The 25,008-nt window shown below is 27.2% G+C and overlaps 3 protein-coding genes and 1 non-coding gene across 6 annotated transcripts; 1 reads left to right on the top strand and 3 right to left on the bottom strand.

Annotated features, from left to right (window-relative positions):
- Window positions 1-470: 470 nt before the first annotated feature.
- On the bottom strand, window positions 471-4,326 carry LOC145970562 (uncharacterized). Of its 3 annotated transcripts, none has more exons than XM_083097419.1 (4): window positions 4,072-4,326; window positions 1,638-1,715; window positions 1,213-1,291; window positions 471-955 (listed from the first exon to the last, which is right to left on the bottom strand). In XM_083097419.1, exons 1-4 carry the CDS (start codon window positions 4,075-4,077, stop codon window positions 750-752), a joined length of 369 nt encoding a protein of 122 aa, XP_082953545.1. In that variant the 5' UTR covers window positions 4,078-4,326; the 3' UTR covers window positions 471-749. The 3 variants fall into 3 exon arrangements, with proteins under 3 accessions (XP_082953545.1, XP_082953546.1, XP_082953547.1); XM_083097420.1 differs by having other exon boundaries at window positions 1,213-1,279; XM_083097421.1 differs by lacking the exon at window positions 4,072-4,326 and adding an exon at window positions 2,792-2,869.
- Window positions 4,327-8,195: 3,869 nt separating this feature from the next.
- Window positions 8,196-8,268, top strand: Trnak-uuu (transfer RNA lysine (anticodon UUU)). The gene has a single exon. It is a non-coding gene; the product is annotated as a tRNA-Lys (tRNA).
- Window positions 8,269-8,669: 401 nt separating this feature from the next.
- On the bottom strand, window positions 8,670-11,082 carry Rpi (Ribose-5-phosphate isomerase). Its single transcript, XM_083096128.1, has 6 exons — window positions 10,839-11,082; window positions 10,697-10,757; window positions 9,899-10,014; window positions 9,689-9,822; window positions 9,469-9,610; window positions 8,670-9,380 (listed from the first exon to the last, which is right to left on the bottom strand). The coding sequence occupies exons 1-6, from the start codon at window positions 10,965-10,967 to the stop codon at window positions 9,174-9,176; spliced, it is 789 nt and encodes a 262-aa protein (XP_082952254.1). The 5' UTR covers window positions 10,968-11,082; the 3' UTR covers window positions 8,670-9,173.
- A 517-nt stretch (window positions 11,083-11,599) lies between these two features.
- LOC145969848 (E3 ubiquitin-protein ligase KCMF1) lies at window positions 11,600-24,476 on the bottom strand. Its single transcript, XM_083096127.1, has 8 exons — window positions 24,241-24,476; window positions 22,043-22,210; window positions 21,504-21,643; window positions 21,149-21,345; window positions 20,503-20,695; window positions 19,122-19,339; window positions 18,054-18,504; window positions 11,600-17,714 (listed from the first exon to the last, which is right to left on the bottom strand). The coding sequence occupies exons 1-8, from the start codon at window positions 24,254-24,256 to the stop codon at window positions 17,538-17,540; spliced, it is 1,560 nt and encodes a 519-aa protein (XP_082952253.1). The 5' UTR covers window positions 24,257-24,476; the 3' UTR covers window positions 11,600-17,537.
- Between the last annotated feature and the right edge of the window lie 532 nt (window positions 24,477-25,008).

Raw genomic sequence — 25,008 nt, 5'->3', positions numbered from 1 at the left:
AAATTAAAAAGAAAAAATAAATTAATCGTTATTTTAAATATTAATTACCTAGGTAACAGGTTTTATAGGATTTATTGAATACCAATCAGATCCAATTTAACAATTATTTAAGAAATATCTGATTTACTAACAATAAATTAATTAAGATTCTGCTATTTAAAGAGATAAGGTACATACAAATAAATGTATAATCATTTACAAAGACTTCTATAAATAAATAAATATTTAATAAAGATTTCTAATTCTATTCTAACTAGCATCAATATTTTGGTTTATATATTTACGTTTATATATTTTCATGGACATTACATTTGTAGCAATGAAATTCTCCTAAAAGTTGTAGGAAAAATTTTAAAAATGTAGTCACATAATTATAATAATTCTTTCATTTACATTTGTTTAATGACTAGAAACCATAAATGAAAATAAATATAATAAATATTAAGTCATATCGAGATATAGATGTCGTAAGTGAATAAAGCAAAACAAAGGGATATAATAAAACCCTGCAAAGAAATATAATCACATTCGTGTTTTCGAGAGTTTAAAAAGAGATAATTTTCCGAATTTTAGTTATATAAAATTAAATGATATTATTTTAACATAATTTTTATCGAATATATTTGATATTGATATTGTAAGTGAATATTAACAAATAATATACACTTAAAAATAAAAATATCTATATAGTCCCATTTGTGTTAGAGAAATATTGGCGACACTCGAACGTCAAGTTGTATTCGTCAAAATTAACTTTCCTGTCTGTCACGTAGAGGCATCCGATTCGAGACATAAACTTGTGGCATCTGTTGCAATTGATAATTCTCACGATCAATCGTATTCCAAGTGTTTTGCTTAGAGGTATTCAGGAGCGTTCTGAGTAAATGAAGCAACGTAGAAATACGTGGTTCTTTCTTTTCTTCTCTTTTTTCTTCCGAAACAAATCTGCCACATCCTACGAGAGATCGAAAATACTCAATTACTAAAATCAATTACTAAAATTTTATTTATTATAGTTTAAAAGCATATGCTGTTTTATAATTTATTATATTTTCAATACAACTATTTTCATATAAAAACTAGCAAAAAAGTTTCAATTGTTGGAAGATATTTAATATTACGGTATATTTGTGTTATGCTACATACACAAAAATTGTTTTATAATATTTGTAAATTAATATTAATTGCTAAAAAATTGAAATTACGTCTTACCCGTAAAAGCATTGCAAAACGGTCTCTTTGGCTTGATTGTATTCTCCATCATAAGGGCGTCTAGAAGCTGTCGTTCGAACTAAAATGAATTGTATCAATTGCATTCGTAGAGATGTTTTTTTTTTCAAAATGTAAAATTCGAGTAATCCTCAAATATAGATAGATTCTATTAAATAATTTATGTGTTCAAGAGATTTTACATCTTGAAGATATAAACAAGAATACACTCTAGCACTCTCTAATTCTGTCATATTTTACAAAATAATTATATAAATGAATAATAATTTTGTCATATTTTACAATCTGGTGATATTTCTGTCATATTTTACAAAATTTAAAAAATTTTTCTGGTAATTGGTTAAAAGAGGAAATATATTTTTATAAAATGCATTGAACAAATACAAATTCGTTCAAATCTGTCTTACCTTTTCTTTCGAAACTTCAGTATTTACCATCTTCAGTAGAGACATGCAAGCCAGCATGCAACAAAGATATTCAGTAATCTGTGGAACAAAAGAAGGAGTCAACAAATGCAAAATTATTTCTATATTTTTTATAATAATGTTGTGAATATAATAAAAATAATGAAATAAGCGGTGCATTTATATGAATCGTTTGCAACAAATATTTACGTTATATAAGCATTGCATAGAGTCCGTAAATCCGACTGTTAAGCTGCTTAGGTATTCTAGATCAATTTACACAATGTTTAATTAATAATTAGCGAAGTTATGACATTATTTGTCACGCCGTACAAAACACACTTGATTTCCTTTAATTAACTTAACAAAAACAATCAATAATGATTTTCCTCGCATAAACATATATTTTAATGTAGTTCAAGCGAATTTCTCAGCAATCGATTTGTATAATATAAAAATGACAAAATAAAATATAATTTAAATCATTATTAGAATAATAAATCATTATTATTAGTATATTCGATATTGTTGTTCTTTTAAAAATTTTTGGAAATCTTTATAATTTTATAGTGGAAGCGTCGCGCGCGACACACATAGCCATATGTTAAACATTATTCTAATAATATATTACAGCAGTTACGTTCAAATAATTGCATATTTTTAAGGATGTTTTGTACCTATTTTCAAAATATTGAGAATTTAATGAAAATTGTACAGAATGTTCTTACATATGTTTAGAATCTTTAGTACAATTTTTAAATCGATTCACTAAAGCGTTCACAAGTTATAAGGATTTTAATTTGCACCGAATTAACATGTGTTCTTATGGGAAACGTATAACCATGTCGATTTAAATGACAAAAATACATGGAAATAATATTCAGAATTTGTTTAAAATTTGCAAAAGTGTAGTTTAGATACAGAGGAAATATTTGGTCAAATAATATTATACAAGTACTAACTGGTTAAAAAGATATTAAATATAATTCAATTAAATTAGCAATGTATCTGACACAAGGCGAAATTCTCTGTGAAAGTTTGGCAACATCGTACTCGGCTGAGAAGAATGAGAGAGACGGGAATAGTGCCGAAGCATGTTGAAGCTGTATACTTAGAGCAAATTGCGAAAAAATACTAATATATATATACGAACTAACCTTACACCTCGAGCAATTTCTGAAAATCTGTCAACCTACAAATGCGTATAAGCCATCGACTGATATAAGCAGTATAGGCTTCGTGTGTAGAGCGCGAAGTCCGGCCAACTTACGAAAAATTACGTTGTCACATTTCACGCTCGCCAGAGACATGACAAATTATTAAATTAATCAAATTGTAATATTCCACGCAATTTCTCATACTCAAAATACGCCAAAAGTGGATATATTCGTCAATATTGATTTTCAGCTACTTTTTGCTGGGATTGTACATACAAAACATCCTTAACCAGTATAATGTTGTTTTAACTACAATATTATTAAAGTATATTATATATTATTATTTTTTGAAAATAATGTTAAATGTAATAGTTACAAATTAGATTTTCCATTAAAAAATATAACTTTCCTTTAATTATTCGAAAAAAATTTATCTCTTTTTCTTTGTCTACTGTCTATCTACATATTTAAAATTTAACATATCTTCCTTAGTCATTTTAATTGAAAAGATCTTTTATATTGAAACTGATATATATTATTATTTTATATAAATTTATATTCGATGAGAAAACAATTATTACTGCATTATTATGCATTTAAATCTATATATTTGATTAAAATAATCAGATGCTATTGCACATAAGTGTTTAAATTTATATATACATATGAATATATATATATATATATATATATATATATATATATAAAATAATAACTTTAGTAATTAAAAGAACTGCAGGCATTTGCAAAAACATGAAATAATAAACCTATTCTAATTTATTGTAAGTTATTTTGTACATACTGTATGTGCATTTTTTATATAAACGTATTATTACCAGATTTATTACCAGATTTTGTATCATTTGTATAAAATCTACTTTAAAAAAATATATTAATATATTAAATTCTATATTTTCTACACGTTTTATAATAAAAATCTATAACAAAAAAAATAAAATTTTATAACAAAAAACATTTTGTAGAATCTTCGTAAAGAAATAAATTTCTATAAATATTTAGATATATGCATTTTAATTTATATATACATTAATATAAAATATATATTTCTAAAGAAATATTATATATATTTAAAAAATTATAAATATATTAAAATCTCAAGAATTATGGCACACACACACATTCTTTATTAAAATATATTATATTATATTTCTAAGAATAGAGAACAAAATTGTATAAAATCAATAAAATCAATCACTATATATGTAAAATCGAATTTAATAATTTATATATTTGTTACGAGAAGGAAATATATATATTACCTTCATATCGAGATTTTTTAGTCGAGAAATTTTTGAAATCTTGGTATTCAATATTCTGAAGCGCACCTCTGGAATGATACCTTTTCGACAATAATTACGTTCTTAATTTACTATCAATACGGATTCCACGTTTATTTGCAAAAGTTGTCACGCGCGGTTGAAGCCGTGGCTTCTCTCTCTCGTTTGAGGGACAAAATCGCGCGGCTGCTCTTCAAATACAAACCCCGTTAACCCCTCCATTGCGATAAACGCCACGGGGATGAATGCAAGTCTGAAGAACGCATGACCGCAAATGCGCGGGCGACGATCATATTTCATATCTCAAAATACTGTTCTTTACCAAGGATGCATTTAGACTTCGTAGGTGACTTTTTTAACTTATCCTTCCGAGAGAAAAATCCTCCTTTTTGATTGTTGAATTATGTTAGGAATGCACAGAAACACAGTTAGAGACTACAGAAAAAAGAAGATAAAATATGTAGTATTAATATATAATAATGGTCATTTCTTAATTATCAAAATATAATTTTTAAAATATGAAAACTTTCTCTCTTTCTTTCTTATTTTCTCTTTAAGAAAAAAATATATGTAAATAAATTAAATTTTTATTTTGATTTTCTAATACATGTAAGCATTAAATAATTAGCCGCATCTAATTGTAAGCTATCTTATTCTTTTCTAAGAGATAGAGAGAAAAAGAAAGGGAAGAAGAGTATTTTTTCTGTATTTAAGAAAGATATATAACTTCTATTTATCGGAAAATATTAAATTATTTTCCATTTTTCTTGTTAGAAGATATATTTGCATAACTCTCTTAGTTCATAATTTTCCGCTATAGATTATAACTATGACTTCGTGACTATTCACGGGATATGCATCTTATGCAATTCCTTAGGCAGATCCAATACATGTTGCTCCTTAAGATTCACGGATCATAAGTTGTCATGGGTCACATGAAATTTCAACAATATATTGACATCTTACTATTTTACTGTGTATTGTGTATGAGAGAATTTTTGTTCTTGCACTTCGTTATGATACTATATAATTGCAGATCATAAAACAATTTAATAGACGGCATCTAAATCTGTTGCAATACAATAACGATTGATACATTTTTTTTTTCATATAGCACGTACTCTATAGAAATTGGATTATATATTGAAAGAATGTACAAAATAAAAATCGATGTGTGTATTGTACAAATAAATTGTTGAGAGTACATAACATGCGTCAGTATAAATATAACGTATTAATTATTTCGAAATATAATTTAATTTTGAACGTTATTTCAAAATATTACATTTTTAAACTTTATTACTATACCATATTGAAATATCATTTTTCTTGAATTTGTTTTCTATTTTTTTATTTAATCAATTTTAATCTCGATTGCATTTCTATTTTTAATTTATTTTTCACGGTCAACGTTTTATTAAGCGTAAATACTTGATATAAAATATATAATATATTTGTTCTAATTGCATTAAATTTTGATATCAAATTTTTTGACCAATTTAGAATCAATACAATTTAAAAATTTTGAAACATTAATAGATTTGAATTGAGCATTTAGAAGAAAGCATTTTTCACATGAAATTTTACACACGTGAGCAAATAACAAAACCTTATTTTTCATTTACATATTCAAGTGAACACGTTGCATTAATACAATTTTAATTTTATATGTAATTATGAAAATACTTAATGAGTTGTGAGTTAAAAAATTGCATTGCAAATAACGACTTCCTTTACAAAGGAAGACCATTTCGTTCACAAAAATTCACTCAAAATTATCAAAGAGATTATCATTAAAATTTAATGCGGTTGAAATGGGGCATCATGTATGCGTATAAATAACATTATAAATAACGAAGTCATTCCTTTATACATGAAAAATTAACATTAAAGTGAAATATTAGTCTACGAATTTTTAAAATTGAATCAACTCTGTCCACGCTGTACCAACGTCACTGCAACATTATACATAATATAGACTACATCATAAACAGAAAAAATGGTTAGATAGAGATTTCGTTACATAAATTTTATAAATAGCATTTTACAAATAATTATATTTTAATAGTTGTATATATATAATATAATTACATATATATTTTATACACACATATACATATATATTGCTGTATCATATATTGATTTGTATATTTTCTAGATTTCTAGATAATTAGGTGCAAATTAAAAATAAAAAAGATGCATATTTAGTATCTCAATTTTCATAAGCAAATAATAAACGTTTTACTTGAATCTTATATGAACGCTGAATCATCAATGTAAATGCATTATTAATGTATGCCTCCTTCCAGCATTTCATACTATAGTTTTTATCGAGTATTTGCTAACAATAAATAAAAACTTGAACTATGCAAAAAAGGTCAAAAGTGAAGTAATCGGAACTGAGGATTAATGTAGATTAAATCGATGCCAGGAAGCGAAGTCGGTCTAACTATAACAAGTCGGCCGGGTAAGAGTCCTCGTGTAAAAATCATAGGAAAAACAGTCAAGCTTAAGTACTTACATCGTTCCCACATCAGAGCCCGCTGAGTTACGATTAGATCGTTCAACCTAGTTCGCCAATGGTTGTCCATTATTTCTTATTTTTCTTTCGCTAAAATTTTCGATTACATACTTATCTGACGCGACGATAAATATTCGAAAACTGCAAAAAAGTTGACAAGAAGAACGAGCTAAATTTCATAACTGTCTGACAATATTATTCATTTCGCAATCACATATCCATAATATATTTACATATTCATAATTTATTTCAAGAAGAATTTCTCTTAATACTTAATTATACATTTTTGAAAGATATATATATATATATATATCTTTCAAAAATGTATAATTAAATATTAAAAGAAATTCTTCTTTATGTAAATATATATATATATAATTATATAGTTATATAGTTGATATAATTAAATAATGTGAAAAGCTATTGCTTTATTGAAATAAATAACGATGTTTAATTTATGATAGGTATAAATGCTGTTAGCACTAAAGTTAACGCAAGACAGTAAATCAGTACTGCTCCTTGCATTTACTGGATAATACTTATGAATAAGAGATGTACCGCTTATGCAAAATATAGAACATATATAACTATCTCACATAAAAGAGAAGATAAATACATATACTTATAGCAGTCTACGTTATATGTAAATACTCATAAGACGATTCTCAAGCATTTACTAAGCTATTGCGGAAATAAATATCGAATTCAAAATAGAGTGCAATTTTAATAAAGATATATATATAATATTAATCTCTTAAATTTGGAATATAAAATTTTTTATTTCTCAAAAAATTAATTTTACCCGACATTAGAGAATTAAAAGAGAAATAAAATGAATATAAACAATATGATAAAATAGCAAAGATTTAAAAACAATTTCTCAATTTCTAATTTATAATTTCATAAAAAAATAGATTGCTATCAATCAATTTTTGTTAGTTATTTTTATGTAAAATAAAATCTGAAGAACAGCCTATAATTATATCATCAATATAAATAACACCTCTCTCCTCCTATCATCTATAAATCTATATCAATATTAAATCTCGATAGGAAAATATTTATAAAATTATATGACAAAATCTTGCATGAAATTTGTTGATTTGCAATTATATGAATATATTTTAAAAAATAGATGTAAAATAGCTGTAAAAATATTGATCTTTTAAAATATTAATAACTGTTTGCAATTAATTTCTTAATAGTATTTCAATAAAATAATAACGATATGGCGAATCATTTATTAGTGCAATTGTGGAGAAATTTTTTCTCAAGTCATGATGTCATTATGGTAAAATGTTTTCACAATTTTCCTATCGGGGAATTTTTTGCATTTTATTATCAGTCCCTATCCCATACAGCGCAGAACATTGAAGTAATATTGCGGCAATATTCTGTGCTGTATGGGATTATACATTATGACATAATATATATAAATATCATTTAGAGAAATCACAATACTAATTGTCATGTTCTATGTATATATATAATTGTAAAAAAAAAAATATATATATATACATATCATTTTACAATTGTTTGTGAGTGAAAGTAGCAATACAATATTAGCGACACAGTTTTCAAGTTCGCCCGGATAGCTCAGTCGGTAGAGCATCAGACTTTTAATCTGAGGGTCCAGGGTTCGAGTCCCTGTTCGGGCGATTTATTTTTTGTGATAAATGATATTTAATGATATATCGATGATACTTTACATAAGTGTATATATATATATATTTTTTTTTCTCCTTCTGCAATATATCTTTAAATTTTTTATGCATAGAGTTTTAAAAATTAATCATTATGAATGAAAAATAATACAAGTTAAAGTTAGTAATAGTAATAGTTAAAGTTTGTTTTCTTTAACCTAATCTATCATAACATTTCTAAAAATACAGTTGGTACTGTATTTTCTCATCTATTCAATACAATAGCAAAAAAAATTGAAAAATTTTGAAAAATTATATACATAAATAACCTAAGAGATATGTAAACTAATACATAAAATCCGAATAAATATTATTTTTTACATAAAATCTTCATTTATCTCTTTAGACGCATAAAAAACTATATAAAAAAATATATTTTGTAAAAATGTGTATGTACATTTTATTCGAAGCGTTGTTTTATAATTATATATTATATTTCAAACACATTGTATAATATATTTCACATATATAATATAAAATAATATTTCATATAAAACAATGCTTATTTCATTGTTACAAAACATGAATGTTGAGCAATTTATCTTGAAGATGTAAACTATCTCTTTGATTATAACTATAAAAATAATTACAATGTATTTATACGATGGTGAAAAAAACTATCACAAAATTATGTCTTTATGTAAAATAGACATATAATTAACAGGGATATAAACAAACAAGAATATAAAAAAGTGACAATGCAACTAAAATGATACATATGGTAAAGAATGAAAATTAATATTCCAAAGAAAAGTTGCGAAAGATTTTTTGCTGATAATATATATAAGATTCACTGTGTAGACAAAATATTATTGCTCAAAGGTGATTTGAAGAAAATGTAATTTGCATAGTAACATATATTAAATCTTAGGAAAGTTTAAACTTTGTTCCTTCACGCTACCATCTGGCATACCAAAGAAAGCTCTCTCAGCCATATTTATAAATAGACCAGTTTCTATAACTCCAGGTATCAGAGATATTTCTTGATTAATTTTAACCCAATTAGTTATATCTTGTGGAAAATGCCAGTCCAAGATAAAATTACCATTATCTGTTATTACCGGGCCCTGTAAATAAAATATAAATTATGTATATATTATTTATCTACATATTATTGTTGATTTAAAAATTTCAGTAATAAAAACATATACTTACAACTTTTGCCAGAGCCATTCTAATTTTTGCAGATCCTCCATATGTTCTTTCAATTCTATCTTGAATCGGCACATATGCCATAGGAACTACTTCAATAGGAATTCCTTTCTTATATTGCTCGCCAAGTTTTTGTGAGTTTTTTCTGAAATGTAAAATATATAAAGAAATTATATTATTACATAATTTGTGAATATAATATTGAAGTAAAGATTATGCTTACGTATAATCTGCTATGACAACAAACTGTTGCGCACAGGAAACAATAATTTTTTCTTGTAATAAACATCCTCCACCACCTTTAATGAGATTCAATTCAGCATCAACTTCATCTGCCCCATCGATTGCACAGTCCAGCTGTAACCATATTACAATCATATTTATAAATATATATAATAAAAAATATAATATAGGAAAAATATTTCAGAATTACCTTTGGATGAGTTTCTAAATTGCCTAAAGTTAGATGATTATCTAATATAAGTTGACGAGCTTGAAATGATGTAGGAACACAGACTACATTGAGTCCTTCTTCCTTGACACGTTCAGCTAAAAGCAAAATTGTTATGTGCATATTTATTATATATATAAAATTTTAAATGTAACAGCTATATTTTATTCAATACAAAAAATAAAGTATTATTACAAATTATATAAAAAACTTAATCTAACACATGGAATTTTATATGATGTGTAATAAGAATAAAAAAATATGCTGACGCTATTGATGAAAAGGTCAAATGTTAATTTAGCGTCATATGTTTTTCAATAAAACAATCCAGAGAATAATGCATAAAATATACTGTAATATCAGAGTTTAAATTTTAAAATTAAATTAAAAGTAGGAAAATAATCTTTTACCACAGCTATCAACACCAACGTATCGCATTGTACATTGCATTCATTGAATCATTTATTTTAGAGAAATGACTTTATACATATATATACATAAATCAAGAAATGGATTTTCCCTGTATACATGTTTTTTTATAAAGACATATTGGTGCACAGAAAATTTAATATATAAATAGTAATAGAATAACTTTTTATATGGTTTTATTAATACGTACAACATACAATGTACGTTGAATGTTTTCTTGCAGAAATAAGAATGTTAGATTAATATTAAAACTGATTGATAACTAATTAAATATCGTAATGTTCAAAATATACCATTCTGAAATAAAATAATTTTCAAATAATTATATGATAAAAGAAACGTCATCATTACCAAGTCTTTGAATAGCATAAATCACAGTGGATCCACTACCGATTCCAATCACAGTGTTATTCTGAAAAACGATTCACTGGAATATTAATATAACCTCATAACTGATTAATTATATACAATCTTTTTAATTAAATCAGTTTACCTGGACATATTCGTTCACGGCTTTATGAGCCGCAATTTTCTTGGCACTTTCGAGCGGACCCATCTTTAATAAACTTCTCGGAGCACCGTGCCATAATCTGGCGGCTATTTGAACAGGCGAACAGACCATGTGGACTGATGTGAATATAAAGTTATCTCTATTATCTCATATGTACAATAATAATAAATAGTTGTAGAAGTATCATATTCCTTATATATTATACATTTGTCATGAGTACATGTCATAAGAGATTCGATTAGAAATCGATTTTTCATAGCATCGAGAAAACTCATTCATTAAAAAAATCGATTTTTTTTAGGTCTGTCTTGGATTTATATTCATGAATGGATTCTTTTAGAATCTCTCTCTCTCTCTCTCTCTAGATATTGATTATCTTGGAATTTAATTGAACCCAATACAAATCGCGTTCCATGAATATTACATTCTTGCATATGATTTAATAATTACGAAGAAAGATACTGTAATTTAATACACAAAATTTTTAATTGTTACGATAGAAAAAATTTATAAACTAATATTTTTTTTAGTAAAAATAAATAAATACATCTCTCTTGCAATATTTGTTTTATTTTTCGTAGTGTTGATTCCTTTAGCAATATTATATAGTTTTTTTTTTCAATCTAATATTCAGCCCTATAAGTCCTTATCAAATAAATCAAACAGAAATCTTGATTTCTGAATGCACTTCATAAGTTTGATGCATATCTAATATAGGAAAAAAGAGCCAGTACAAACATATATATGTTTTGATTGAATTTCCATTATATTCAGCATCAGAGGCATGTAACACAAAATACAACCAAACACAATTTACACATTTCAATAATTATTATATAAGACTTTATACTTGAATTCTCTCTCTTTCTCGCTATTAGTAATTAGCAGTAATATTTATCAACACTTTCCGTTTTACTGTATCTATCACGCACAAGATTTCGATTATCAATGCACTCTCTTTCTCTCCTTTTATTTGTTCATTCGCGCTCTCACTTTCGTTCATTGCAATCATGTATTCATATTCGTATAGCATCATCGTCTTAAGTCAGGTAAAAATCCATGTAGATTTTTCCCATGCTAATTCGTGCAATTATGTTACTCCATCATAGAGAAAAATTCTTAGCACATCGCTTAGACATATCGCTCAGAACTCCGAGATCTATTCCTGTGATCGAGATTTTAGAAAAAGAAATCTCATAAATTAAATATTCAAGATATTCAATATTTAACTGATGGTTTACTAACTTAACTGTTTGAGTGTTTTTGTCACTTCAATTTAATCAAACAATTAATTTAATTTTTATTTGATCAAGTAATTAAATCCTTTCTTCGTTTCTAAAAAACGATTAATTAATTGATGTCTATATAAAAATTAAATTACTGAAAGAAAAATTTTATTTAAAAAAATCACTAATCAAGAATTGAACCACATATGCTGGCAAATTGGACCGCGTTAAAGTGATCCTGTAAGTGTAACAATCAACTTTAATTAATGCTATATATTGCATAAGTATTTTATATTATGCAACTAGATCGCCTAAAAAATTACTTACAAATGAAAGGAACACATATGTCTTCCATCATTTTCTTCAGCTCTCGCATAAAATCTATACATAAAATAAATTTCTTACGATTTTTGGCTATTTATCTTTTAAAACGAATAGACTTTAACATGATAGCAGATAAAAACAATCCTTTTAAACATTTCCTTCCATGCTGTAAATCGAGATATAAAGTTATTAAGTAATTGTGTTATAAAATTAAATCCACAAGTAAATAACACAAGAGTCTCCTGTTTTCTTTCTTCTCAGTTCGATTGCGCATATGTAAGATATCTGTCAAAATGTGACAATACAATTGTATTTACCAAAGTTATTTATACATAATTGATATTTTCTTAATCAGAGTTTTTAATTAAAATATCTGTCAAAAAAATATCAATTTTGTTGCCAATTTGATAGATATCTCATATGAGGCATCTCATTAAAGAAATAAACGTATTTTTCTATTCGCATATTTTTATGTTTTTTTTCTTGTTTTACAGGAAAAAAATAGAACTTTTCCTGTCAAGAGAATTTCGTTACTTTCTTTTCTATCGCATTCGTCTGTCCTACTTAGCGCATGATTCTTCCAAGAAGCAATACAATAGCAAAATTACGTTCAAAATTATTTTTTATAGAGAGTTTAGATCGCATCAGGTAACTATAATCAGCACATTTTCCTTTCTATTTTTATACATCTATTACATGCGGCTTTTCTTTAACTTATATGATTCTTCTTTCATTATCGTATACATCACTGGCCTTTAATTAAAAATCGAAACCGATATAATTTTACCGAGTTCAAATTTTTAATATAATCAAAACGAAAACATTTAATACTCTTCTTGCAAAACCGTTTCTTTGTTTCTTTATCTAAACAAGAATGATACCGACTCGCTTTATCTAAACAAAAATAATGCCGAGTTAATATAACGGATCAATTTGATGGTTTACAATGATAGATTGAATCATTATATTATTCTCAAATTCTATGTACATTATTCCTATTCGATATTTCGTATAGACATAATCTTTATTAATTAATAAAATTATATTATAAAGACGAAATTTTTATATTAATCTCGTCTTAGAAGCAATAAAATGAAGTATATAAAGAAGGTAACTGCGGAGATTTTTTCTCATTCTACATTAATGAAAACATATTGCGTTATCGTAAAGTAAATATAAACAAATTAAGCAACGAAAAGGATATACATAAAAACTGTTTTCACATTTATCTTATTTATATATTAATTATTGAAAGCGTGTATATCTCGCTTAATCTCCATTTGCACACATCGATAACGCAATATTACAACGATATTCTCTTTGTTTTAAAACAATTAATAATTATCTAATATATTACAATCAGGCATCTCCATGTTGGGCCGCAAATTTAGATACACAAGCCTTAAGATTATTAGATGAATAATTATAACATTATTATAACGTTAAATAAAAGAAACATATTAATAAAAATGTATAATTATATTAATAAATCAGAAATTTAATTCAATTTTTAATATTCGCTCTTTAATATAAACTCTCTACTTCCTTGTTTTTTTCTTGAATTCTATCACATATATTTTATTATCTACACATATAACTGCATTGTTATTTCAAATTACTTAGACACGTGCGCAAACATAATTACATATGTTCATCAACGATATTATCATATGAATTTTTCTGGTGTGCACATATGTTTCTATAAATACGATTAATTGTTAAATTAATCAAATTTACGATACATAAATATATATATATATATATATATATATATATATATATATATATATAATTCAGTTATATGGTAGACATGTTACATAAAATATAGTAAATATAAATCGAATTTTTATGAGAGTTGATTTTATTTAACAAAAAGGAAAATGAGGAAATAATATTGTACACATATTTTTAGGAATTGCAACGATGTTAATACGATTCTGTTCTATTCTGTATGTGTATTCGTTAATATATTTCCAAAATGCTTATTTGCATAAATCCTAAAGTTTTTCTTATATAGTTTAAAATCATGAATCTTGATTATTGCATAAATAACTGGGAAAAGATACTGAAATAGCCTTTTGAAATCTCCTAGAATTTTTCAAACATTATTTTATATAATATGTACATATTGTGTCGTGAATAATAATAACGAAGATATTTTGAATAAGAAGATAAAATTTAACAATCCGATTAATGATGCAGAAATAAGGGGAACATAATTTCTCGAATAGAAATAAAATGTGCAATGTTTCACGTTTGAACTTAATTAAATAAAAAAAAACGCAATTTCTAATCAAATAAATGGAAATAGATAAAAAGTGACAAAAATAAAAAATTAAACTTATATTAATTTGGAAGATTTTGAATACAAGCTTCTGCAGTTTATGAATCGTCATAGTATATTCTATTTTAATAAATAATATTGATTCGGTCAGAATATATAATCATGCAATAAATCTACTCACAATATCCGCTATTTGATAATTTTACGTATGCATATGTTTATTAAGATTAGCTCAGTACAGTATTAACTTCATTGGAGCATCATGCGCAAGATAGTCGCAATGCAGACACATCCATTTTTCAAAGAGGATAGGTCGATCCCTCTCATTAATTTCTCAGGCATCCTGCATTAAGGCAATTCAGTGTATCCCGTTTAATTGTTTCTATTTCTTCGTAAACTGCAACTAATTACACAGCATAAAGTACAGGATTGTGAATAGCTATTCGAAAAAACACTCGTTTAAAGTGTACACATGTCGAATATAGATAAAGAGATAAGCAAAACATCCAGGAAGATTAGAATACATCAAAGAAACGGCAATTAAAAGTTAAACACGCGTTCCTTGCATACACAATTTGTCCTAATTTCTTTAATTTTTAGTTTCCTCGATATCTCGCGCACAGAAAATAAGATGACCAAGCTCTGAATTTCATACTATCATAATACAGATTCACACACTAAATATTTTAACTCTTTTTTTTTTACGGATCTCTACACGATGCGTGTATATATAATTTTTGCACATTTTTTTTATAAAATGTTACACGCTTTGCAGAACCACCTCATCTTGCTGATACACGCTCACACGGGATAATATAGGCGAAAGATAATTTGAATTGACAAAATTAATGACAGGACAGAAAATTATGTATGCGACAATGAGCATGCAAGAAAAAGGGCAAAAAGAGATTATAAAGCAATACAAATTTAAGAAAAAACAAATAATACTTATGTAATATACAAATATTTTCGAAATCTACTCTGTAAAAATCTTACAAATGCATCACATTGCATACTCTGATATAATGTTACCGATGTCTTCGGGTGTTGCAAAAAAAAATAAAAGAAATATATTTTTATTAAAAATATTAAGTATGCTATTAAGAAAATTTAAAGAAAAATTTAAAGATTTTTTTCTATTACCGCGATTGATTCACAATAAAACAATTTACGTTATGCTTCTTAAACATGTATTAGATATATATCCCAAGTATAGCTTTAAGAGAAAACAGATTTTTTGAAAAATATTATACTACAATTATTTTTTTTTTTAATGCCTTAAAATGGAGTGATCAATTTTAAAAGAAACTTTATTTCACAACTATGTCGAATTACGATATACAATTATATAATTCACAATAATCCGAAAAACAATCTTCGACGTATTTAATTAAATATTAATAAAACATTTAATACCAGTTATAAGCGCCAAAAGCTAAATCATTCCGAGAACCATTAATTTATAAAGTTGCCGTGTAAGATAATAATTTATGACAATTAAATGTAATCTCTCTCCACTTTATGACATCATCTTCTTATGCCTTGTATAATTGCCAAGGGATGGTCCGCGCGCTAGTGCCAATTTACTAAATCAAATTTAACTTGACTAAACATCTGTTTAATTACGATAGTCTAGTATATAAAATTTTGTCAATATATATTTTTATCTACTTTTTTTCCTTTGCTTATTTGACATATACAAAGTGTTGCAATGAATAAATTTTATTTAAAACGAATTGAAAAATAATAGAAGTTTATATAAGCTACAAATAATAATTGTAGACTATAAATAATTTTTTTATATATTATACCAATGATTTATTGATTGTAAAGCATACAGAGGAGTCTCTCTCTATTATAACGAGGTTTAAATCTATGTAGTCATTTGAAAAATATGCAAAAACATTGTTCTGCACTGTTATACCATTGGTGACAGTTCATTTATTCATCTCTACAATAGTTTCGTGTATATTATTTTCCACTATTAGTGCGCCGGAAAAGTTATCAAGATTAGTTTTTAACAATTTAAAAGCATTATATTACGGACCAACCCAGGCGTTCGTGTATTTTTATTTGAAAAAGAGAACGCATATCGTGTTTTAAAGTACATAGCACATTAGCAGTCGATTGTTCGATAGAATTTATACTGCGTATATAAATTAATAAAGTTTTTAGCATTTTATATGTATTGTAACAGCAAATATGTATAATGTACACAATGTAATTTTGAAAAATTTCATTGTACATATTCGTCTAGATTTGCTAGATCACAATACAGTATATTCTCGTGTATTTATCCATATCCTTTGATACTTTGATAACTGAATAATGAACATGTTAATGTCGCTGTGTTCTTAAGATCTTTCTTTTTATAGCACGTTTATTCGTCAACATCTGCTCTCCAGCGGGAATAAGAGATAACGCCATAGTAGAATGTTAGTGTGGAAGAACATGGCAAGATTCGTTCGAAGAAGAATAGTACCTGCGAACGAACTTTATATATTCCGAGAATGACTGCAATAAGTGAGTTATGTACATTATTATTCCACAGATATGCCACAGTGGCCAGCGCAAATCAGCTCTTGCCCTTATTCCATGTCACATAACAGCAAAGATGGCGAGATTAAAGTTCGGGAAAATAGTAATAATAGCAGGGCACAAGAGGATGAGTAAGAAGAGAAGGAGGAGGAAAAGGAGAAAGAAGGGAGGAGAGGGCGTTTCGAATAATTATTAATATATATTATAATAATAACAATAATGATGAGGTGTTCTAAACAGTGCTAGGACTAGTGCTAGAGGGTCCTGTGTGAGGAATCAGGATGGGTGGATACACGGGCTAAGGAGGGGTTAGTGTGGGGGTGGTGGCTCCGTAGACTGATTTCTTCCATCTACAGCTCTAACCGGCTTCCTACGCGAAGAAGCTACTCCGCCTCTGACATAAGCGGGCGCCGGAGCTGCTATCGGTTCCCTGATAGTTCCAGTACCAGTATTCCTAATTGGTGGCGGCAGTGGTTGCTGCAGTACCTACATTACACGAAATTCTATAAGAACTCGACGTTACTATTGCATTGTGATTTTCTATTATGTATTAGTTATTTTGTTTTGACATACTACATCTGGAACTAGATATAACATGCCACTGAAGTAAGAGGAACGTTCCACGGCCACCATTATGCATACTGAGAGCTAAATTTAGATATGATAACTGAGAGATGAAGTTGTATGGGAAAGATAAATATAGCTACATCGAGTTCCAAATATATCATATATATTACTTTCATCTTTCATACATTTTTTAATAAATTAAAACAGTAAATATTTTAAACTGTACATATATTAAATGCCAGAAAAATGGATGCTTACCAATGGCTGAGGTAACACACTATGCATCAATGTTTGAACTATAGGTGGATTTTGCGTTGCAATGCTATTAGGATTTGGAGGTAAGCCCTGATTTTGCAGACCTGAGCCCATGCTACCAGTTGTTGTAGCAGCAGCAGCAGCCTGCAGAATATGTGATTCTTTTTGCATAGATGTCATGTGTTTACTTGTAGCTTGTTCCCTCTTTGCTTCCTGAACTAAACTCAATTTCTTTGTGGGAACGATGGAAGTGTTGGCGTTTGGTGTTTCAGGGCTGGTCGTGGCAGTAGTCGCATTTGACGCTGGCGTTTGAACGATACATTGCTGTTGCATCAATTCTGACAATGTTTGGGAAAGCGTTGCGACGATAAGTTCGCGTGCAAAAAGACTCCTATTTGCACTCTCGCGTTCAATACTTTGCAGTTGTGAATCAGACAGCGTAGTCGTAATGCATCTACACAAATATGGAAAAGGAAAATCACGTTTCTAAAATATAACAATAACTATGTGTTAGTTATTTATATTTACAGCGTTTCTTTAAACATATATATTTATTTCTTCTACTATTTATATCAGTAAATATTTAATTTTACATATACATACATAAATGATGAATATATAATCATAATGTGTTTTTATATAATGAAATGCACATCAGAGCAATATTATCAACAATAGATTTTTATAATTTTAAAAATTGATAGAAAGAAATAAGTAATATTTTAAATCATTATAAATGTCTTGTATATTAAATTTTTTTCATTTTTTTATTACAATAAAAACTGGACTAAACACTATTTTTGTATATCCATTTTAAATATTCAATCTTAAAAATATTAAAATATCTTGATAATTATATATATATTTAATATCTTGATATTAAAATAACTTTCAAATTAATATTTTGTAAAAATAAAATGCACAAATTAAGTATTTGTTTACATATTAATACATATATTAAGTACCATATTTATTAATATTAGTAAGAATAGTGAGACATTATATTTTATTATAACCTCTGTGTGTGTGTATGCGCGTGCGTATATGTAGAAAGAGAAATGTAAAACATACCTGGGTAACAGGAACATAACGTTCTGTGAGTTAATAGAAGGTATACCAGGTGGATTGGTTACATTAGTTGCATTATTGTTACTACTGGCATTATTTGATGCTCCCATAGCAGTAGAATGACCACCGCTCCCACCACTAGCACCGCCGCTGCCACCGCTCACAGAACCGATCACTTGTGTCTGTCTCCTAGGTAATCGCTCGAGTTGTTGTCTAGCAGCCTAGAAAAAAGTAATATTTTATTTAATCTATATCGTTTAATTCGTTTAAAAAGTTATTAACTCTTTCACTATGAAGAACATTGGAAAACATAAAAGTGATTTTCATATAGCTGCTTCTTTTTTTTTTACATAAAAAAGATTTCTTACAATATGAATAAGTTTTTTGTACATCTATTTTAAATATTCAATTTTAAAAATATTAAAATAATCTATATATCTTCATAACTATATATATATATACTTAATATCTTGATATTAAAATATCTAAGATTCAAATTAATATTTTGTGAAAATAAAATGCAAATTTTTTATTATTATACATAATTCAAATATAAATAAAAATTAATAAAAAAGAATTATTTGTAGAATATAACATTTAATATATCTAAATATTTATTAACAACATAAAATAACGCACATTAATCATCAATATCCTACCATATTGGCATAAGAGATTGCTGAAAATTATTAAATTTACTCAAAATTATTAAATTAAGTCAATGTATAAATTATTAAATTAACTCGCTATATATATTTCATTTATCATTCTCAAATTATTTTGCAATTTTATTTAAAGTCAAAAATTAATATAACTTGTATTTCTTCATTTATTGATATTTCTCATTGTAGTTTCTCATTTTTTTTATCTTTATTTTTTTCTCATTTTTTTATCTTTATTTTTTTTATCTTTATTTGTCCTTCTATAACATTTTGCTTATTTATAAATATCTACTTTCATATTTCTGAAAACAGTAGTCAATGAAAATAACGCCGTATCAAAACATGAAAAAATTTCAACAGAATATATACAAGAGAATAACCTCTGTATATTTCGAATACGATTGCGAGAGCAATTTTCAAAATTACTTTTTATCACGGTTGATTTAGTACTTCATAATTTCTATTGTTTTCCATTTACGTTTAACGTGTTTTCGCTTTGTGATAAGCATTTGTAACTATTACACTGTCACAGTTCTCAGTCATAATATATTTTAGTATCTGAACAGGATACATTCTATTATGAATTAATACTCAATTATTTAATTCAAAAACGCTTAACTTTAGAAAACATAATGCTCATAATGATTTTATCTGTTTTAATTAAAATTATAAAAAATGGCATATTAATTCTTGTTGGGATGAAAATAAATTTGTTTTTATACCCGGACTTGTTGTCGTTCTAATTGCAATTGCATTTGTAATTGCTGTAGTTGCGAAGGTGCTGATGAGCTTTGTCCACTTCCGCCTCCGCTTCTACGTACTCCCGATAATTGAGACAGCAATTCCGCAATTGGATCTATACCTTCCCGATTACTCGGGCTCAATCCTCCGGATGAACTGAAATGCATGTTGGACCTGCAGGTCCAATGATAGTCTAATGAACATTATCTAAGATGAAGTGATGATAAAATGATATAGTAAAAACTATTTGCTGGCAATTATATAACAGTTTAAATTCTCATTGAAGAAAAAATTATTATAATATTAAAAATTATTAAAATTTATCATATTTGCATCTTTAAACAATATATATACAATATTTAAAGAACTCAGATATAATTTTGTATAAAAATTCGTAAAGAATATCTAATAATTATTATAAAATTTAAATTGCAAGAAAGTTGACAAATAATAATCATAATAATCACATTCTACAATGATAAACAATAGTCAGAATAAGTTTATCTTAACTTATAGTATTATACTATATAATACTCTTTTGATAAAAATATTCGATAAATATAATATAATGAACATATCGACAAATGAATTAATTATTAAAAAAAAAGGACGAGTGTTATTACATACCGACGCGCACGTGGGGCTCCAACAGCTCTAGATGGATGAGGTATCCGTCTAACTCCATGCCTGCTTGCAGATGGTTCATCTAGGAAAGAGATCAGGTCCCTTGGTCCACTACGATGCTCTAGTGTCAAGTGGCCAGCAAAATCATCAGTTACATGATTAGGATCTCCACCTGGCACAGCTGCACATACTGGACAAACCTATAATAAAAATACAATATTTTAATACAAAATAAGTTATTGTATTTGTTTATATGAACATTATATAATATTATAATATCCATATAATATAAATATATTATTTTTATTTAAAAATATGAAAACATGTATACATACTTTAAATAAAGATATATACATACAACTTCAAACGAAGTATCAGGATGTTCAGCAGCAACATGCTCTTGCAAGGTAGCTTCAGTTAAACCCATTTTTGCACAATAAGGACAAGTTAAAGATTGAGGCTGCTCTACACTTACTCCTTCGCCACCATAGTATAATTCTATTCAAAAATCATTTAAAAATGAATTAAGAAATATTTAATATAATTGCAATTCCTCTTTTTTCTATAAATTATTTGAAAAATTTGAGGGAGCAAAAATACATGTTTTTCTTTGTGAAATTTGATAAAAAATAAAATTTATAAATTTCGATATTATTAAATTTAGTAAAAATAATTAAATAAATAAAATTTTTTTAAATTCTACTATTAAAAACTTTATTTATCAAAATATGTCAATTTCTCATTATTTATAATTAACTGTAACAATTAACATTTAATAAATTGAAATAATGTTTCTTTGCTAGTGTATGTGTATATAGTTAAAAAATGTAATACTTGTAAAATGTTTACTATCAATAAATTAAATATTATATTTTAGATTTGATAAGAGGGCCTTACCATAGTCAGCTCTAGTAAGTATGCACTGCATAGGATGATCTGTGAGGTGGCGTGTGGTACTGGCACCTCCCTCATAACAGCTGGCACATAGATCATAATCGTAGCATACAAGGCACTTGTATCTACGACCCCGAAAATTTCCCTTCAAGCAGGAATCACAGCTTACCCCTAAAATATTATTATTAAATAAATACATATAAAAATACTGCATATAATATATTATATATCACATATGTTCAGATAAAGTTCCATTAGTTTTTAAATATTGCTTTAATTATTCCTTTAATTTGTTATTACACACATCCAATTTCTTTTTTATTATCTATTTTATAAATTTATTATTATAAAAATTTTTATTATTATTTATTATTTATTATTATATTTTATATAAAAATGTTTATTATTATTTATTATTTAGTATATTTTATATAAAAAGTTTTATTATTATTTTCCATGATAAGTAATAATAAATCAAAAATATAGGAGATAAAATTTAATAAAGTAAAGAAATAGTAGACATATAAAGAAATTTGTTAACTTAATATTTCACATTACTTAATGAAAGATTTTAGTACAAATAACCAAACTTTTTTTTTAAATCTGTGTTAAAAAGTATAGAATATTAGAATTTCTCTAATATTAAATATTATAAAACCTAATGTATTACACAATATAATATTCAGAAATTGTCATACTGTTTTATTAATATATAACATATTTATTAATACTGCAGCATTGAACACAGTGTGTGTATAATAAATAATAATAATTTTTAATTGTTTATGAAAAAAGGCAGAATATATATAACAATACATGTAAATAAAAAAGGAAAAGACCTAATTAAGAAAAAATTATAATATTTGTGCATATTAATCAATAAAATTATTTATAAATAACATCTTGACACACAAGAAAACATTTTGTGAATATTTTTATAACTTTTAGATAATTAATAAAAAAAATATATATATATATATTATTATAATTTAAAAAAAATTATATTCAAGTTTGCACTAATCATATGAGGAACTTGAGAGCTCTTTTAACTTGTCGATAAAGAATTAAAAGTCAGATGACTATAAAACTAAAAATAGCAATATGTAGCAAGCGAGTCATAGTCTTGCAACAATGGAAAACAAGATTTGAGATATTATATATATATGCCATGCTTGATTATAACAAATGCACATATGAGAATAACTAATTTATATTTTATGCAATGGTACAATAATTGTCACATATCTATTCACAGTAGCGACTGAAATCTATGTATATATGGTAATTTATTAAAAAATGCTGGATAAAACTAATGATGTATGATAAATGAGAATTCCCAAGTTCCTAGTTCAATTTGATTTATCATCTTTATATTAGACATTATAATTATATAACAAATATAAGATATATATATTATACCTTGCCAGATACGAGTCCTTACATTCTTTACAGTTTAAATTACGTGGATTATCTTTTCTCATATTACAAATACATATATATTTATAATACGAGAACATAGTTTCACTTATATTATAATCTCAAAGGCCAGAAACTTAAGAGCAATGCGACATGTACAGGAGCTTTATTTTTATGACACATTAATCAGCAATGTTACGATCTCCAGAAAGTGGCAGACAAGGACTTCTCACAATGACATGATTCGCTACATGAAACTTTTATCAATCACTTGTCTAAGTAGTCTCATACAAGGAAACTGTGAAAACATTGGAAAAAGCTTGCAATATGTTCTGCAAGGGAAAGACTTCTCATCACCATCATCATCATGACAAGGGCTGTCTGAGAGAGGACTCGGCCGAGGGGATAGGACGGTCTGACAGCCGATCAACGATCGAACGACAGGCCCGAACAGGTGGACATCGAACGTTGTCGCGAATTTTGCGAGATCATCCGGGAAAACGTCGCAAATTCGCAGAAATTGGCGTGAATTTTCATTCGCGTGCTGCCATCTGGCCTCTGACATTAGGTCCGCTCGGCTACTCGGGAGCTCGCGGGACGTGTCCTATGCGTTAAGAAAACGTCCCCGCGGCTCGACCGGGCACCGTCACCGGGCAGAGTCCGCGCGGACTCCCGGGGGAGCGTCCTCGGGACGCCCGTTCACGCCCCCGACGTAGCCACGGCCGACGATATCCCGCGGGTCGTCCCGCGGGTCGAGTCGGAGTGCAGCGCACGTACGTACGTACCTTCATGTCGACTCATTTTCCGTTTAAAATCTCATATACGCCAAACTCCGCGAGCCCCTCGCGATCGTTCGCTCCGCGAGACGCGACTGCCCTGATCGTCGCTCCGCGTAACACTCGGCGTCGTTCGACTACGGCAGACACGGAGAAAACATCAATCGTCAAACAAAAAATTTCTCGTTAGAATATCCAGCGTAAAACCTAACCCAACTAGGGCTGACGAATGTGACGTCACGTCAGACCGACCTACCTACCTGTCACTTGCTCCCGACGCGGGTCGCGCGCCGCCTACTGCGCCGATCGCCGCGACTGGCCACCATTTTAGCGGGAAATACAAAATACATGAAATCAAACATTTAAATATGAAATATTTTAATATAATTAAATATAGTTAAGTTAATAAAATACGATAGCGGATTAATTTGAAATATGTGTCACCTCGTCTTGTTTTACCTTTATCGGTGAAAAACAATTATATTTTTATATAAACTGCGATTTTAGTTTCTAAAAAGAAAATTTGTAAGGCTCTATTAATATGTTCGAAAAGAATTTGATGATTGTCTTTTTGAAATAAAATAAAATTGCAATCAATCATGTACATACATATATACGAGATTGAAAAATAATCATGAAGTTTTTAGATTGTTACATAAATCGATTTGTGATATTATCAATTATAAAATATTTATAAATTTGAAATTAATAAAATTAATTTACAATTATATTTTGACAATACAAAATCATATATATATTATATTTCAATCGTAGAAA

The sequence above is a fragment of the Camponotus vicinus genome, unplaced genomic scaffold (assembly GCF_025532165.1).
Source record: "Camponotus vicinus isolate PSW18456_S1 unplaced genomic scaffold, iyCamVici1.0 SCAF_4, whole genome shotgun sequence".
Classification (NCBI taxonomy): Eukaryota; Metazoa; Arthropoda; class Insecta; order Hymenoptera; family Formicidae; genus Camponotus; species Camponotus vicinus.
Note: the sequence above shows the minus strand (reverse complement) of the source record. Positions and strands in the feature narration are given on the sequence as shown.

What these genes read in the sequence shown, in the direction of transcription:
- LOC145970562 (XM_083097419.1), bottom strand. An exon ending in CTGAAGTTTCGAAAGAAAAG is followed by an intron (nt 1,292 to 1,637) that starts GTAAGACAGATT and finishes AATTCATTTTAG; the next exon opens with TTCGAACGACAGCTTCTAGA. An exon ending in GTTTTGCAATGCTTTTACGG is followed by an intron (nt 956 to 1,212) that starts GTAAGACGTAAT and finishes GATCTCTCGTAG; the next exon opens with GATGTGGCAGATTTGTTTCG.
- LOC145969848 (XM_083096127.1), bottom strand. An exon ending in TAGAACGACAACAAGTCCGG is followed by an intron (nt 19,340 to 20,502) that starts GTATAAAAACAA and finishes ACTTTTTTCTAG; the next exon opens with GCTGCTAGACAACAACTCGA. An exon ending in GTGTGTTACCTCAGCCATTG is followed by an intron (nt 17,715 to 18,053) that starts GTAAGCATCCAT and finishes CGTGTAATGTAG; the next exon opens with GTACTGCAGCAACCACTGCC.
- Rpi (XM_083096128.1), bottom strand. Translation starts at nt 10,967, where the DNA reads ATGGTCTGTTCGCCTGTTCAAATAGCCGCCAGATTATGGCACGGTGCT. An exon ending in GTTGTCATAGCAGATTATAC is followed by an intron (nt 9,611 to 9,688) that starts GTAAGCATAATC and finishes TTTACATTTCAG; the next exon opens with AAAAAACTCACAAAAACTTG. An exon ending in GAATGGCTCTGGCAAAAGTT is followed by an intron (nt 9,381 to 9,468) that starts GTAAGTATATGT and finishes TTTTATTTACAG; the next exon opens with GGCCCGGTAATAACAGATAA.